Source organism: Vipera berus (genome assembly GCF_964194415.1).
Source record: "Vipera berus genome assembly, chromosome: 12".
Classification (NCBI taxonomy): Eukaryota; Metazoa; Chordata; class Lepidosauria; order Squamata; family Viperidae; genus Vipera; species Vipera berus.
In genome coordinates this window covers 9,606,728-9,621,965 of record NC_138215.1, presented here as the reverse complement: position 1 = coordinate 9,621,965, position 15,238 = coordinate 9,606,728, and the positions used below count along the sequence as shown (strand labels likewise).

The following is a 15,238-nucleotide window of genomic DNA, read 5'->3' as shown; positions in this document are numbered from 1 at the left end:
CAAACTGTAAAACAAAACAGCTAAGGGTTTGTTTGTTTTTTTTGTCCTAATAGGAAACATTTTACTTTTTAGTTAAGCTATCTGACAGTCCGTTAGCGGTAAACGCAAATGAGATGGATCTTAGTGCTACAACCTAAGAATCATTTTTGTGGGACACTAGAGAAATGAGCCTTGAAAGGTCCTTCAAAAAAAATTAGGTGCTGTACAACAGAGCTGTACACACCACAGTTGCACAAAAAACAAATTTACACCAACTGCAAGGCAAGAGAAAAGACATCAAAACATAACTCCCAAGCCAATCTCCGTTATAAATACACGCTTTTGACAGTAGTATACGTGACACACACTTTACATAAACAAAACCTGAAGACTGCCAATCCCAGATAACTTATAAATGTGCAATGCGGAGCAACAAGTGTATGCTAGCTTTAGTAACACATCCAAACAAACATTAGAAGTGAAGCACGTGCTGCTTTATGTAGCTTCTGTGCTTGCTTTTGGCATCCGAAAGCACACAACGAACACTTGGAAGAAAACGGGAGGGTGGCGAGGAAGGGCATCTACCCTGAACACTAAATTCCTCAAGGGTGATTATTAAATGTCCTGACATTTCCTCCTGATAATCTGAACAGCATTTCCTGGGAATGTGCTAATAATGGACATTTCCAGTGTTAAGCACCAGTTGACACATCTATTGCCCCTTGGTGTCTAGAGCACTTACTCATTCTTGGTTGCTTCTGAATGGACAAGCGGGAGGATTATAGACCACACCAGTGAACTTTCTTATAGTCAATGTAAAATGTTATTAGTAATCTGGTCACAGCAAAGAAAATAAAGAAAGCGACGAATTAAGCGCTGCCTAATGATGAAGAGGTAATGCGGAGAGCTTCGGCTAAATCTGGAAAGAACCGAGTTGGATTAAAGTAGATTAGGTAAAACAATTAAAAGGCTTCCAAAGCTGACACCTTCCATCCAGAAATACAATGGTGTCAAGAGTCTTATAAAGCCGACGCTGCTTGCTCCCAGACACATTTTTGAAGCGCACGTTTAAGGAATGCTTTCATTAGTACACTTTATCCCCAAATTAAAAAAAAAGAATGGTCAGTGCTTATCTACTCCTATTTGGGTACAATGGAAAAGTCCATTCGAGCTACATTAAGCCCACCCCCCCTTCCCTCAGCAAAGGCAATTTTATGCACTTATAGCCATCCTGTGCAAAGGGCGCCTAGCAATCTTATTTCAAAGAGATAAAATGTGGGAGGTATTTTCCTGGGTCCCCGTGGCAGATCGTTAGCTTTCAACTTTTTTGTTGGCGCAATGGAGAGAAGAGGAACACGGTAAGCTGCAGAGATCCATTTTCATACGTGGCCCTGGTGAAGAACTGTATAAAGTTGGAAATTACGGCAGCAGCAGTGTTAACATGAAAACTGTGGCTGCTTAGCAGCGTCCTTCAAAGACTGCCAGAACAGGACACTGGAGTTCAGAAATTTAATCAGTATTACTTGTCATCTATTAAAAAAAGGAATTTTAAAAGCACTTATTAGAATTTATTAGGCAGCTAACAGTGAAGACTGTTTTCACAACTAGTAAGAAATTTACCGGCACACATAATTTTTTTATTTATTCAACTAAGTGATTTATCTACCACCAAAATCCGTGTGTTTGTGTGTGTGTGTGTGTGTGTGTGTGTGTGTGTGTGTGTATTCATTCATTCTTACATAAAGTTGCAAACTGATATGATATTGAGAATACAGCAACAGAGGATTTTTAAAAAGAGGTATTTGTGATTTACAATTTTGGCAATAGTGATCTTTCTTGAATTCACTTCAAACGTGAAATTCACAATATATATAAAATGTGAACTATAATGGGTTATAACTGTAAAAATAACATAGATGCTATCTGAATGTAGAATAGAAGGTAAAGTTTAGATGGTAAAGTTTAAATTTTGTTATTGATTTCAATGTCAGTGCTTTAATGCAATGAAAATTTATACTTCAGTTTGATTTGTTAGTCAGTTATTAATTATTAAAGTTTGTTAATAGGGGTCCAAGTAAAACCCCACTAAACATAATCATATAAAAATGAGATTTTGAAGGTAGAGTTCCAAAGGAGACAGGTGAAATTTTTAGGCAGTTTAAACTATAAGATAATGGTACACACAGTGATATTAGTAAAACATAAGAAATGAGGGGGAAAAATTAGAGAAGAAAATAAAATTAAAACTAAATGGTGCAGTTTTAAAAGTTAGTCTACATTAAGAAAAAAAATAACCTAGAGTTATGAGCAATGATAAAGGGTAAAGATGAAAGACAGATTGGAAGAGGCTGAATATTAGAAATTCTAACAAAGGATAAAAGTTACAGGATTTTCAAAATACAGCACAAAATTAGCTGATAGATTTAACTAGGATCAAAATTACAAAATGTATGATATTCATTAGTTTAAATTAGTAGATTTGCTGAAAGAGAAAGTAGCAATTTTAAGTCTTAATTATCATCAGAAAAAACAATGTATCAGAAGTATAATAAACATTGGGATGTTTGTATTTTACTTCATTACTTAAAAAAACAACTTGCTTGCTGACTGATTTAGACTATTTGTATTTATTCAGGCTATTATAAATGGGCTGCAGGATTCTGTTGGTTAGTACATTTCAAACAGCATAAGCCAGTATGCAAAATAATTATTTGATACTGTGAAGGAACTAATGAATTCATTTATTATTTTTAATTTTACAAATCAAGTGATTTGATATTTGTATGTTTTCTTGACATTAAAGACTTAAGATATGAAAATATCTTCATCTTAAAATAAAAGATATGCCCAACCAGTATTATAATATATACCTATAAACAGTCAAATAACTGTGATAAACTTTTATTAATGAATGATAAAAAGAACTGATAAAATCTGATTAAAAAATAACTATAATAAATTGCTCAAAAATCCATTTTGTTATACTCTATTACTTCAAAGAGGAAAAGAAGCAAACTTAGTAGAAAATTACATTAAAAAACTGAAAGGATACATAAAGGTATTCAGCACAAATGTATACATGTCATGAAATGTGACTATACCCCAAAAAACCTTAAACAGATTTCACCTAATAAAATAAATAAGCGGGAGAAGTTATTAGTTTATATTCTGAAAGGAAGGCTAGTCTATCCAACGTAGGTGACTATTCAGTAAATCTGTAGAAATTACATAGAAATCTACACAATACGACCTCACATAATTGAAAATAAAGTCATGCTACAAAAATCATTCTTAAAAATTCTACAATTCCTACTTTTTTCTAAAGAATGTTCCCCTAATTTAAAGTGTGACTAAGACTTTGTCAGGGTTCATCAGCTTTGCAACAAATTCCTTAAGGGCTATCAAGTCACTAATTTGAGAGTGGAAGATTTGTGAGAACAGTATTGTTTTAAAAAAATCAATTTAAAAAATTGTATTGTCCAATACCAGTACCTCTAAGCTATTGGTATTCCTCATAAGGAAGTAGTTTTACGACACAGGCAACCGTGTTTGTGGGAAAATGTAATACTGTAATTGGAAAATAATACTTGCTCGTATACAGGAAGAAACATATATAGGGCTACAGAATTAAGTACTGTAATGCCAGTATTAAGATTCTGAGAAAGGAGTTCTCTCTGCTTTTAAGGGGTCAAAAAGATTTCCAATAGGTCAGAATAGATGCACAGAATGTACTTAAAAATATAACTCTGTCCCATTCCTTAAGTAATTGGCAAACATAATATACAGTACACTAAATCTGCAAGAATTTCTATAAATGGCTATTTATCTTTAGATCAAGCACGAAACCAGATAGCTTTAGTTTCCTTTACTATCTGTGTTTTCATCAGACCGGTAATAACAGGGTTTGTAGAATATTAATAAAAGTGTTGTTAAAAACAAGAGGCTGACAGGACTAATGTGTACGGTCAGTACAATAACAGAAAAAAGAAATTTTGATTGATTGACAAAAGATTGAAATACTGTGCAAATATTTTTGAACATAAACATTTAATTCTTCCAAAGATTTTTAAAAAATAGAACAAAGCTAAATTAATTGGAGACAAAGTAGCAGCCATAAATTGCAGAACTAAGATGTGAGTAACAGGAACACTTATCGCTCTTAAATTTCCTTTATGCTTACACTACCAGAAAGGCAGCAGTTACCAAGAAATTAAATACCCTTTTGTTGGTTTGCTTGTTTCTGTTAATTATTCTCTACTTGGAATTATCTCCCTTTTTAGATTTGTAGCAAATAAAATCAGTTCCCTAGCTGATCATTACTCTATTCAGTATGAAGCATGCCTGCTTTGCAGAAACATTTTAACAGAAGCTTACGCTAACTCTTGCACGTAACATGGAAGGGAACTATGCTCACCAAGGTAGTTATTGCTATGCCAACTGGTCCCTAATTGGGGAGGCTCAGATTCCTTACTTAACCTCCAAGGTAAGTCATTTTCTCCTAAATCAATGTCTTTTACAGTACTTCTTAAGGTTTAATGAGGATGAAAGGAAGAGGGGAAATGGTATGTGTCCACCTCTAACTTCCTCGGACAAAGTAATATTAAAAATGTAATACAAAGATATAATGGATTGGATTAGTATTTCTAGAATGTGCCTTGTACAATTAAATCCACAACTTCGGCAACTTGTGCAGAGTGCTGGAAATCCCAATGATATCCGTATGCATATATTTAAACCAAAAAAATACAAACATCTAGATGTATATTTTAGGCTAAAATTCAGGTGATAGTAAAATAAAATCTTACACCATTGCTTTTAATTTTTAAATTTAAATTTTAAAATGTGTAAATGCATCCACAGGTCACCTTCAGTATGACTATTTGTGATTTTATGTGGAATTTAGCATTTCAGCAAAAGATTCTAGACTAACAAGGGGGGGGAACCTGAAGCTGCTAATTTCAGCATTTATAGGTTTTCTTTTACCGAGACGTTGCACAAATTAATTCTAACCTTGTAAATTACAAAAGCAAAAACAAACAAATCCCCGCTCAAAATGAGAAATAAAACAAAACAAAAAAACCTTTAGTGTTTTTATTGTTTTCTTCATATCCAGCAATCTGCAAAATTTTAAAGTGAGTTTAATATACTATACTGGATTTCTCCCCCCACCCCCCAAAAAGACATCAACTTTTACTTGTTTCTTCATGCTTGCATAACAAAAAACACTTAGCATGGCATAACATGGAGTCTTCTTACAGGATGGCAACAGAATAATTTGACAATTCAGGACATAAGTATCTGAACCTCTTCTGCTCATGATAGGCATCTCCAAAACCTAATTTCAAAAGGTAAATTGTCTATGAAGGAGATAACAGGAATTAAGAGTATCGAACCAAAATATTTATATCATTTCACATACTGATAATTGTATTTATTTTCTTTCCTTGATCTGGACTGCTCCTTCATAAACCCACCATTATTTTAATTGTAGAAAACTAACCATTAAAAATTATATCTCTCTCTAATTGACATATTAGTTGGGAAAATTGCCTGTTGTGGCTTTTCAATATAATAAAGGTTTTTATTAGAAAATTATCCTATTCCCAGGCATATTACTTCAGCAAGAAAAGCAAGTATTTAATTTCAAAAACATATCAAAGCCTCACTAAAAATGTTTTAAAATCATAAACAACTGCAGTACATTTGCTCTCTGCTATAAGAGTTATTTTAATTAAGATAATTTTCCACTTATCTTAGATTGGCCATTCAGATAGCCACAAAGTTAGGCAAAACAAAATGTTTTGGAGCTTAGAAGAAACCACAGTGCAATGTAACTGCATAAGGATTCAGAAGCATAAGCATTCATGAGGCTAATTTTTCTTTTAAAAGGAATATACCGATAGGATACTTTTAAGATTGTTTTCTTCCATGTAAAAGATGCTCCTTTTCTGTTTATATTGCTTTTTGTTTTATTTTAAAGAGCAGTTAATCTATTATGCTATTTTGATTTTTCATGATTGTCAATAGAGAGAAAAGACATTATGGCACACAACCAAAAAGGCAAACATTAACATTTAGGTTTGAATTATGTTCCATTATTCCTAAACGCTCATAGAATTTATCCTAAATCGTTAAGGATAAACACTTAAAAACCCTCAGGCACATACACCGTCTGTATCCCTACTTTCCTTTTCTCATGCACAAATATTAAAATAAATATTAAATATGTCATGCACAAACATAAAGATGAAAAAGAAATAGGATTTCCTATTTTTTAAAGCGGCACCCCTAGGATACGACGATGGTACTGCAGTGCCACACCAGCAATACCCATGGAGCATTCATGAATAATATACTTGATTCCAGCCATGCAATCTAACTTATTCCACAACACACAAAGGTCTATCGGAACTGGGAGAAATTCAGATGGCATGACAATTAGTGGGTGCTCTTTTTCGAGAGAATGCAGTTACCACTGGGGAAGGGGACGAGGTGCCTTTAAAGGCCTAGAAAACCCTCTCCAGTCACCTAGAACAGGAGTCCCCAAACCCCGGTCTGTGGACCAGTACCGGGCCGCAGCATGCCAGCAACCGGTCTGCACAAACAAGCAAAAACCGATCCGTGGGATGTAGATAGGACACAAAACCATGCCCACTCCGGTCCACGGAAAAATTTCTCTCCACGGAACCAGTCCCTGGTGCCCAAAAGGTTGGGGACCTCTGACCTGGAGAGCTCAAGATGGTGAAGCAAACAATTGGAGATAGGGGACTGAAGTTGAGGGATGAGGAAAAAGTAACAAGGCCAAGGATGAGATACATCAGACGAAGAATGAATATGTATTTAGAAGCCCCCACCCCCACCCCGGTAACACGTTTTTGCTCTGGTGTACACTTATTGTTTGTTTTCCAGAGTATTGCCTATTTTCTTTCCATAAGGTAGAGGGGATATTCCCCTGCCTGTTTTACTGTTTGGGGACAGTGAAAACTATTCCCTTCAAAAAAGACTTCAGGGAGGAATGTATTAGACCAAGGGTAGGCAACCTTGGCTCTATTATGACTCGTGGACTTCAACTCCCAGAATTCCTGAGCCAGAATTCTGGGAGTTGAAGTCCACGAGTCATAAAAGAGCCAAGGTTGCTGACCCCTTTATTAAACAGTGGCAATTCTTTTTTTTTGGGGGGGGAGAGAAAGACTATGCCTCCCCTCTGCCTCCCATTTAATTTTGGGAGCAAATTACCTTTCCTTGATGACTAGAACCCGCTGCTTCCATTTTGGGGCAGTTGCATGAATTTTAAAATATATGCCGAAGGACACCCCCGCCCCCCAAATTAAGACCCCCCCGGCCTTATACAGGGCATACGTCTAGGTAATGCTTTTGGATAGGCGTCAACCTCAAACCCAGCTTCAATAATCTGCAGCTGAATATGACTGATTAGAATTGGATCCAACTTCCTGTTATATAAAAGCCTCTTTACTGCCAACCCTTTTCTATTTCGCTTAAATGCTAACCTAAGAAAACTACAGCTTAGCCGGGTTCTTTGCGCTGTGTTCAAGTCCACTGCTCCATTTACAATTTGTACACCTGATCTTCCCACTTTTATATGTTTGCAATACCCCAAGGCAGCCAGAAGTTTTAGTCCCTTGAAACAGGGCACTTCGGAGGAGGAGGAGGAGGTAGTGGGATTGTCAGGTGATAAAACACACAAAAGCATTACGGCAATATCAAAGAAGCCAGCTGAACAAAAACCCTGGTTATATTCTTGAGGCTAACATGCAAGCTTTGAAAATGTGCCTGCAATACGATAGTCAGGGAGTTTGCTTTGACTAACAGTCACCCACCCAACATACTACATGCCATTCTGAAAGCTTAGCTTCCAATTTCCATGCCCAAGAGAAGCTAAGATGTCACTTTCCTGAAAACGTCTGATCCATCTCCAACATATATAAAAGCCTGTCCCACTCACAAAATATGATTTATTTTAAAACTGAGATTTGAATATCAGCTAACAAGAAAATATAGTCCACGCTATTCACAGATTCTGCAGTGCTCAGTTGAAAAAAAAAACCTGTAATAGATTCAGAACTTGAAGGTTGAACTACATAATCATCCCACACTAGAATTACAAAGCAAGATAAATTCACAAACTTTGACTGAAGAACGGGATTCTTAATGTAACATTAAGCTACTGAATATTTCTTATTAAAGGAAATGGCCTTACAGCTAGAGGTAAATCTAGAAACTGATTATAGAATTATATTTTATGATGGTCTCGGTTTCAAAGCACTGAAATTATGCTGAAATAAAAGCTGTAGAATGACTTAAAGAAACAGCACATTTCCCAAAGTCATGAATGATTTCTTTTGATTGTAAGAAAAAGATCTCCTTTTGTAATAACAAAACAAAACCCTTCCAATTATTCAAAAAAAAGCTTAGCATTTCCATCTACCAAGCACTACCTCATTTTATATTTTAATTATGTGTCTGTGTGTGTGTATTTGAGATTATATACTCATGAACCTAAAGAGAAACTTCAGCAAACTATATGTCTGCTGAAAAACCAATAGACTGATTGGGGACAAGAGTTTTTTTTACACAGCTGGTGACTACAGCTGGTAGATTTTAGAGGTGATCTAAAGGCCACTGCCTGATATCAAGTCTTAACGCCATACATAGTCAGAGCTAAGAAATCGCTATAAATGGCATTTGTTAGTGTTAAAGCAGCTCTTAGTTTGATGTCCTAAGAAGACGATGGAAGAAACTTCAGAATTCCAAAATAATTGTCTACCTCTACCCACATAGTCTGGGTGACTTCAGCATACTTTTCCTTCGGGAAAGGGCGGTATATAAATGTAATAAAATAAATACTCCAGAAAGCTACGAGCCCACCTTAAAGGTGACCCTTATCTATTGCCAATTTTCTTTGACTATTAATAGTTCAGATTCTTATAGAGAGAGAGCTCTAGTATACAATAAATCTATATTCATTCGAATTGCCTGAACCCCTGATTTCCTGCACTTGACCATGCCATTATCCAAATATTTGGAGAAAAGACATTTATTCCCTACAATACTTTGAATGTATTTGAAGCTAAGATAATGGTGCAGCTCATCAATGGTGGTTCAGTATTAAGTTTATGATCCCTCACAGACTGCCAAAAAACAAACAAAAACCCAGACTGAATAATCAACTTTAGCTGTGCCCAAGTATAATATACTTAATGCTGCTTTCCATTTAGAAATGTTATTAGAAACATTTGACTGTTTTAATCTTTTCATAAAACTAGGGTTTTGCCATTGTTGGGTTAACTCCATCTGTTCTGGAAAGTATCTTTAAAACTAATTTAGAGAACGATGCATTGGGAAAAAAAAAGATTAAAGAAGGCCAAGAAAGTGATTAAAGAAATTGAGTGACATCTCAAAAAGCTCCTCTTTATTAGGTGCTAACCAAAGTTTCAAGCTGGTAACTCATTTTATAACTCACTATCTGGGTCTTCAAAACTGGCCCTTTTGACTTCTGGACTTCAACTCCCAGAATTCCTCAGCCAGCGTGCCTGGCTGAGGAATTCTGGGAGTTGTAGTCCACAAGTCATAAAAGGGCCAAGTTTGAAGACCCCCTGCTCTAGCCAGACTTAACACTCTGTTATTGATAAATTTTAGCAACAAGCTATCACAGGAAAGAGAGCATTTTACGAAATAATTTGTTGTTGGGGGATTCTCAGCAAAGTGCCACAGCAGTTTGCGCCAGTGCAAAAAGAGTGTAGTAATTGGATAAAATTATACGGTAAACAAATTAAGCAAGCAAGACTCAAATTCAAGGAGTCAACTGAACAGAATATGAGTGATGTGAGCTTTCAATTCAGCCAGCTTTAGGAATTTATGGGAGTATAATTATGGCATTGTGTTCTAATTATTTTTTTAAAAAGTTACAGGTCGTCCCTGACACAAGACACAATTGAGCCCCAAATTTCTGTTGCTAAGTGAAACCGTTGTTAAATGAATTTTGCCCTGCATTATGCCCTTTCTTGCCGCAGTTGTTAAGTGAATCACTGCAGTAAATTTAATATCACGGTTGTTGAATGAATCTGGCTTCCCCGTTGACTTTGTTTGTCAGAAGTGTTGTAAAAGATGATCACATGAGCCTGGGACACTGTGACTGTGATAAATATGAGTCGGTTGCCAAGCAAATGAAGTTTGATCACGTGATCAGGTGGATGCTGCAACAGCCGTGTGAAAAACAGTCATAGATCACTTTTTCCAGTGCCTTTGTAACTTCCAACGGTCGCTAAATTAACTGTTGTAAGACGAGGACTATCTGTACAACAAAGTCAGAAGTGTCCATATCGCTATTTGTTAGATACAGCAGAACAGATTTAGACACCAGAAAATCTGTTTCAGCCCTTTTTTAAAAACCACAAAAACCCTAATACAAAATACAGAATGGTGCTAAATATCAAATCAGTAAATTCTGGAGAAATAGGAAGAAAAACTGCAGAAAAAAAAAAGATTTGAGCAAATTTATCCACAGAACAGAAAGTGTACATCCTAAAAATGTGTTACCAATCATGTTCAATTTTTATGTTTGTGTGTGTGTGTGTGTGTGTGTGTGTGTGTGTGTGTGTGTGTGTGAAAACAGCATGTAGTCCCCAAATTATTTCTTTCCAAATCCCAAAGATTAAAATAGCCAGGAAAATACACTGTTTAGTGGAAAACAAAGGGGAAAAATGCTTCAAGTTTCTAAATTAAAACTGAATGCATGGTTTCAATGAACCACAAGAAGATCTTTCCAATCTGGCATTTTCCAGATTTGTTGAATAAAATTCCTAGAACTTTCAATCAGCACAAACGGAAACATGCTGCCTTTCCTCCCAAAATATTTCTTAAATGCTACGTTCAAATATGTATTCATTCCCTAGAGCAAAGTTGCATGCATATTCAACAATCTGTTTTCTGATATTAGAAAAAAATGCAAAATGATTTGGAACTTTTATAGTATTAATAGCAATTAAGTACATGTGGTGCTAACCAGACATCCTACAAATATCATTTTTTACACATACTTTCATTTTCCTCCTATATTTTTAACAGAAGAAAAACTTTAACAAAAATCTCTGTGAGATGCTCATTAAATAATTTTAAACTACTAAACACAGGGAGAGAGTGAGTAATGTGTCATGCTAACACTAACTAGCGAAAATTGGCTTCTTTGTGCATAAAAGAGGTGGGCTACATTGTTCTTTTCTTACCTGACACAACTAGGTTTATAAATTTATCAGCAAACTGTGATAACATTGTAAAAGACAAGCTTAGGGAAGGAATGAGAAAATGAAGAATATTCAGGAGAAACCTGCAGTTTGTTCAGCCACTAAAACAATGCCTGATTTAACATTTGTGTTAGCAAGATTTTTGTCTCTGAAATCAATTCATCTAAGTGATCAACCTAAAACTATGGAGAATTTTTCTGACAGTTAGAAGAATTAATCAGTGGAACAACCTGCCTCCAGAAGCGGTGAATGCTCCAACTCTGGAAGTTTTTAAGAAGAGACTGGACAGCCGTTTGTCCGAAATGGTATAGAGTTTCCTGCCTGAGCAGGGGGTTGGACTACATGACCTCCAAGGTCCCTTCCAACTTTTTTATTATTCTTATATCAAATGGATACTGATTATTTGGATATAACATTCTCAAACTGAACAAATATTGAACAAAACCTACTTTATAACCCTCTTTTTGAAGTCATCTAATTTGGCCATATAAGGGACGCGGTGGCTCAGTGGGTTAGGATGCTGAGCTTGTCGATCAGAAGGTCGGCAGTTTGGCGGGTCGAATCCCGAGTGCCGCGTAACAGAGTGAGCGCCTGTTACTCGTCCCAGCTTCTGCCAACCTAGCAGTTCGAAAGCACGTAAAAATGCAAGTAGAAAAATAGGGACCACTACGGTGGGAAGGTAACAGCGTTCCGTGCGCCTTTGGCGTCTAGTCATGCCGGCCACATGACCACGGAGATGTCCTCGGACAAGCACTCGCTCTTCAGCTTTGAAGCGGAGATGAGCACCGGCCCCTAGAGTTGGAAACGACTAGCACGCATGTGCGGGGGAACCTTTACCTTTACTTTTAATTTGGCTATATTCAACAAAGTCTGGAAATATGGGACAAACTGTCTTTTGTCATGCCTGACATTTTCTTCGGCAAGACACAAGGATGGCACCATCACACAACGTATGTGATCACAGGCTGACTGGGAGGATCCGGTCTGGTTAGGGAAGATCTGGCCCTGCAACTTCTCCTCTGTTTTTCATCATGCTATCCTTCCAATGCGATCAACCGCTTCAACGTATCGGAAGGCAGAAACCATGAATAAAGAGGAGTTCTTGAGCCTGCTGGAAAGAAAATTTCCCCAAACGATTTGGGTTTACACCTACCGTTCTGTTAAGACAGGCAGTCCTCAACTTAAAACTTTCATTTAGTGACCGATCAAGGCTAAAACAGCGCAGAAAAAAAGGACTTGTGACCATTTGTCCCCTTTTCAACCGCTGCCTCATGATCAGAATCCGGGCACTTGGCTACTGGCATGTCTTTATGACCGTCGCAGCGTCCCGGGGTCACGTGGTCCCCTTCTGCGACCTTCTGACAAGCAAAGTCAATGGGGAAGCCAGATTCACTTGACAACTTAGAAACTGCAGTGATTCGCTTAACAACTGTGGCAAGAAAAGTCATACAATTGGGCAACACTTACTTAACCCATGTCTTGCTTAGCAAAAGAAATGTTGGCCTCAATTGTGGTTGCAAGTTGAGAACTCCTTGTCACCGCCACACCCCCGCCTCCGATCTAGTGCAAACTTTGGCAAAAGAGTTCCCGTATACATACTTGTTACTTCCTGCAAGAAATCCAAACAAGGCCGGCTACTTCCAGATATGCTTATTGAAACCGCCAACGGCGTCTGTCCTTCATAGTTCCTTGTGTTGGTGTCCGCCCCATAATTGTACAACATCTGTGCGCAGAGTACGTCGTCCCTGAGAGCAGACAAGTGCAACGGCGTCTGTCCATCTTCTAAACGCCCCAAGTTCGTATCCGCTCCTCTTTGAAGGAACATCCGGCAGTAGGTGTGATTGCTTTTGATCACGGCATAGCGTAACAGAAAGCCATTCTGAATGTCAATGTTGGCGTTGTGATCTAGGAGGATTTTGACACAGCTGGACCGCTCACGAATAATGGCAAGCTGAAGCGGGGTGGTCCCTTTGTCGCTAAGCGGATCAACTTCAGCCTTGAACTCTAGCAAGAGTCGGACAAAGGAGTCTCTTCCATAATGAGCCGCCACATGAAGGGGAGTCCAACCATCGTTACTCTTTGCGTTAATAATGTCGACACGATAGTCTGATTCCAGCATGAGGCGTGCAATCCGGGCTCGGCCGTGCATAGCTGCATAATGTAGAGCAGTGAAGCCACCAATCAAGTCTTTCACTGTAGGATCCGCTGGAGTTTTAAAAAGCGCAAGAAGTTAAGTATCGGTAAAAGCATCTAAGAAAAGCAATTTAAAATAGAACTTTTCCTCCCCACAAAGTTAGTCTATAAATTCATCTTTCCGGACAGACATGAATGAAATCCCACAAACGTTAGCACTTTTAAGACCTGGGAAATTATTGCCATCCATCGTTGTTATTTTTTATATACTTCTTTCCAAGTGAAACCAAAGGTGTCGTAATACCACTGAAGTACCTTTGGGATTTTGCACCTTCCAAGTTAAGCAACGTTGTGCATATTGGAAATTGCTTTATGGGCACCAAGGATTTAACATTTTAAACATTTTAAATTTTCGAAACTGAAAAATGCAAAATTTCAAAAATAGGGCATGCTTCTGGGATTACAGCTGAATTTAAAATATTTTCATGCAAAGTTCTATATAAAAGGAAGTGCAGAAGACCCATTTTGGAGGGAAGAATTCCAAGGCAAAAGCGAATTCAGCAAAATTTGGATCTGGCTTGTGATTGATGAATTGAATAACTAGTGTTTTCCCCTATAATTACATTTTGGTAAAAAAAAAAAACCACAGAAAAATTTACTATATCTATTGTCTCCAATACAGGTAGTTCTCAACTTACAACCCCAACTGAGCCCAAAATTTCTTTTGTTAAATGAGACAATTAAGTGAATTTTGCCCCGTTTTACAACTTTCTTGCCCCCCATTTGTTAAGTAAACCACTGTAGTTGTTAAGTCAGTAACCCGGTTGTTAAGCAAATCTGCCTTTCCCATTGACTTTGCTTGTCAGAAGGTTGCAAAAGGGGATCACGTGACCCCGGGACACTGCAACTGCCATAAATATGAACCAGTTGTCAAGAGTCCGAATTTTGATCATGTGACCATGGGGAGCCTGTAATAGTCGTGTGTGTGAAAAAACGATCGTAAGTCACGTTTTTCAGTGCCGTTGTAACTTTGAATGGTCACTAGACTACCTGCAGTGAAGCCTCCCAAGCCAACAGCCACTAGGCATACTCAATCCAATTTCTCAAGATCTCTCTGCCTACCTACCCTAGTCCCTTCAGTGCTAACATTTTATCCTTGGTTCATTGTTTTGCTTTCTCTTGTGCTTCTTGGTCTTAAAGAGAAGCATCTGTAGCAACATCTGAGGCTCAAGGTGCAGATGGATTGTGGTCTGGCAAGATGAGCTTGTTTTAGGGCAGGGGCCTTCAAACTTGGCCCTTTTATGACTTGTGGACTTTTTTTTTAAAATCCCATTTATATCCCGCCCTTCTCCGAAGACTCAGGGCGGCTTACAATTTAAAGCACAAATCAATGCACTTAGCAATAGCCTTCATTCTATGTATATGCCTGCTTATTAGGGCTTTTGCCCCCCCCAAGCGGCATTATTACAAAGTCAGCTTAATTGCCCCCAACAATCTGGGTCCTCGTTTTACCTACCTCGGAAGGATGGAAGGTTGAGTCAACCTTGAGCCTGGTGGGATGCGAACCTGCACTAATTGCAGGCAGCTGGTGTTACTTAAGGAGGCATTAGCCCACTGCTCCACCAAGGACTTCAACTTCCAGAATTCCTCAGCCAGGCACGCGTCCCTGGCTGAGGAATTCTGGGGGTTGCAAGTCCACAAGTCATAAAAGGGCCAAGTTTGAAGACCCCCCGTTTTAGGTAAAGAAAGTCCTCTGTGATCTATGCAACTGCAACACTTGTAAGCTATATGAGTTCAGATCGTCTCGATAAAGACTGTCTTCTATAAAATGAAAATAACCTCGCGCTGCCGTTTCACAAAATGTT

At 37.7% G+C, this 15,238-nt stretch overlaps 1 protein-coding gene across 2 annotated transcripts in view; it reads right to left on the bottom strand.

The window, feature by feature from the left end:
- ASB7 (ankyrin repeat and SOCS box containing 7) overlaps nt 1-15,238 on the bottom strand; it is a 35,536-nt gene that overhangs the window by 5,227 nt on the left and 15,071 nt on the right. For both annotated transcript variants that reach the window (XM_081337525.1, XM_081337526.1), the window contains one exon: nt 12,840-13,445. In XM_081337525.1, coding sequence (XP_081193651.1) covers nt 12,840-13,445 — 606 coding nt within the window. The remainder of the gene's footprint in view (nt 1-12,839; nt 13,446-15,238) is intronic.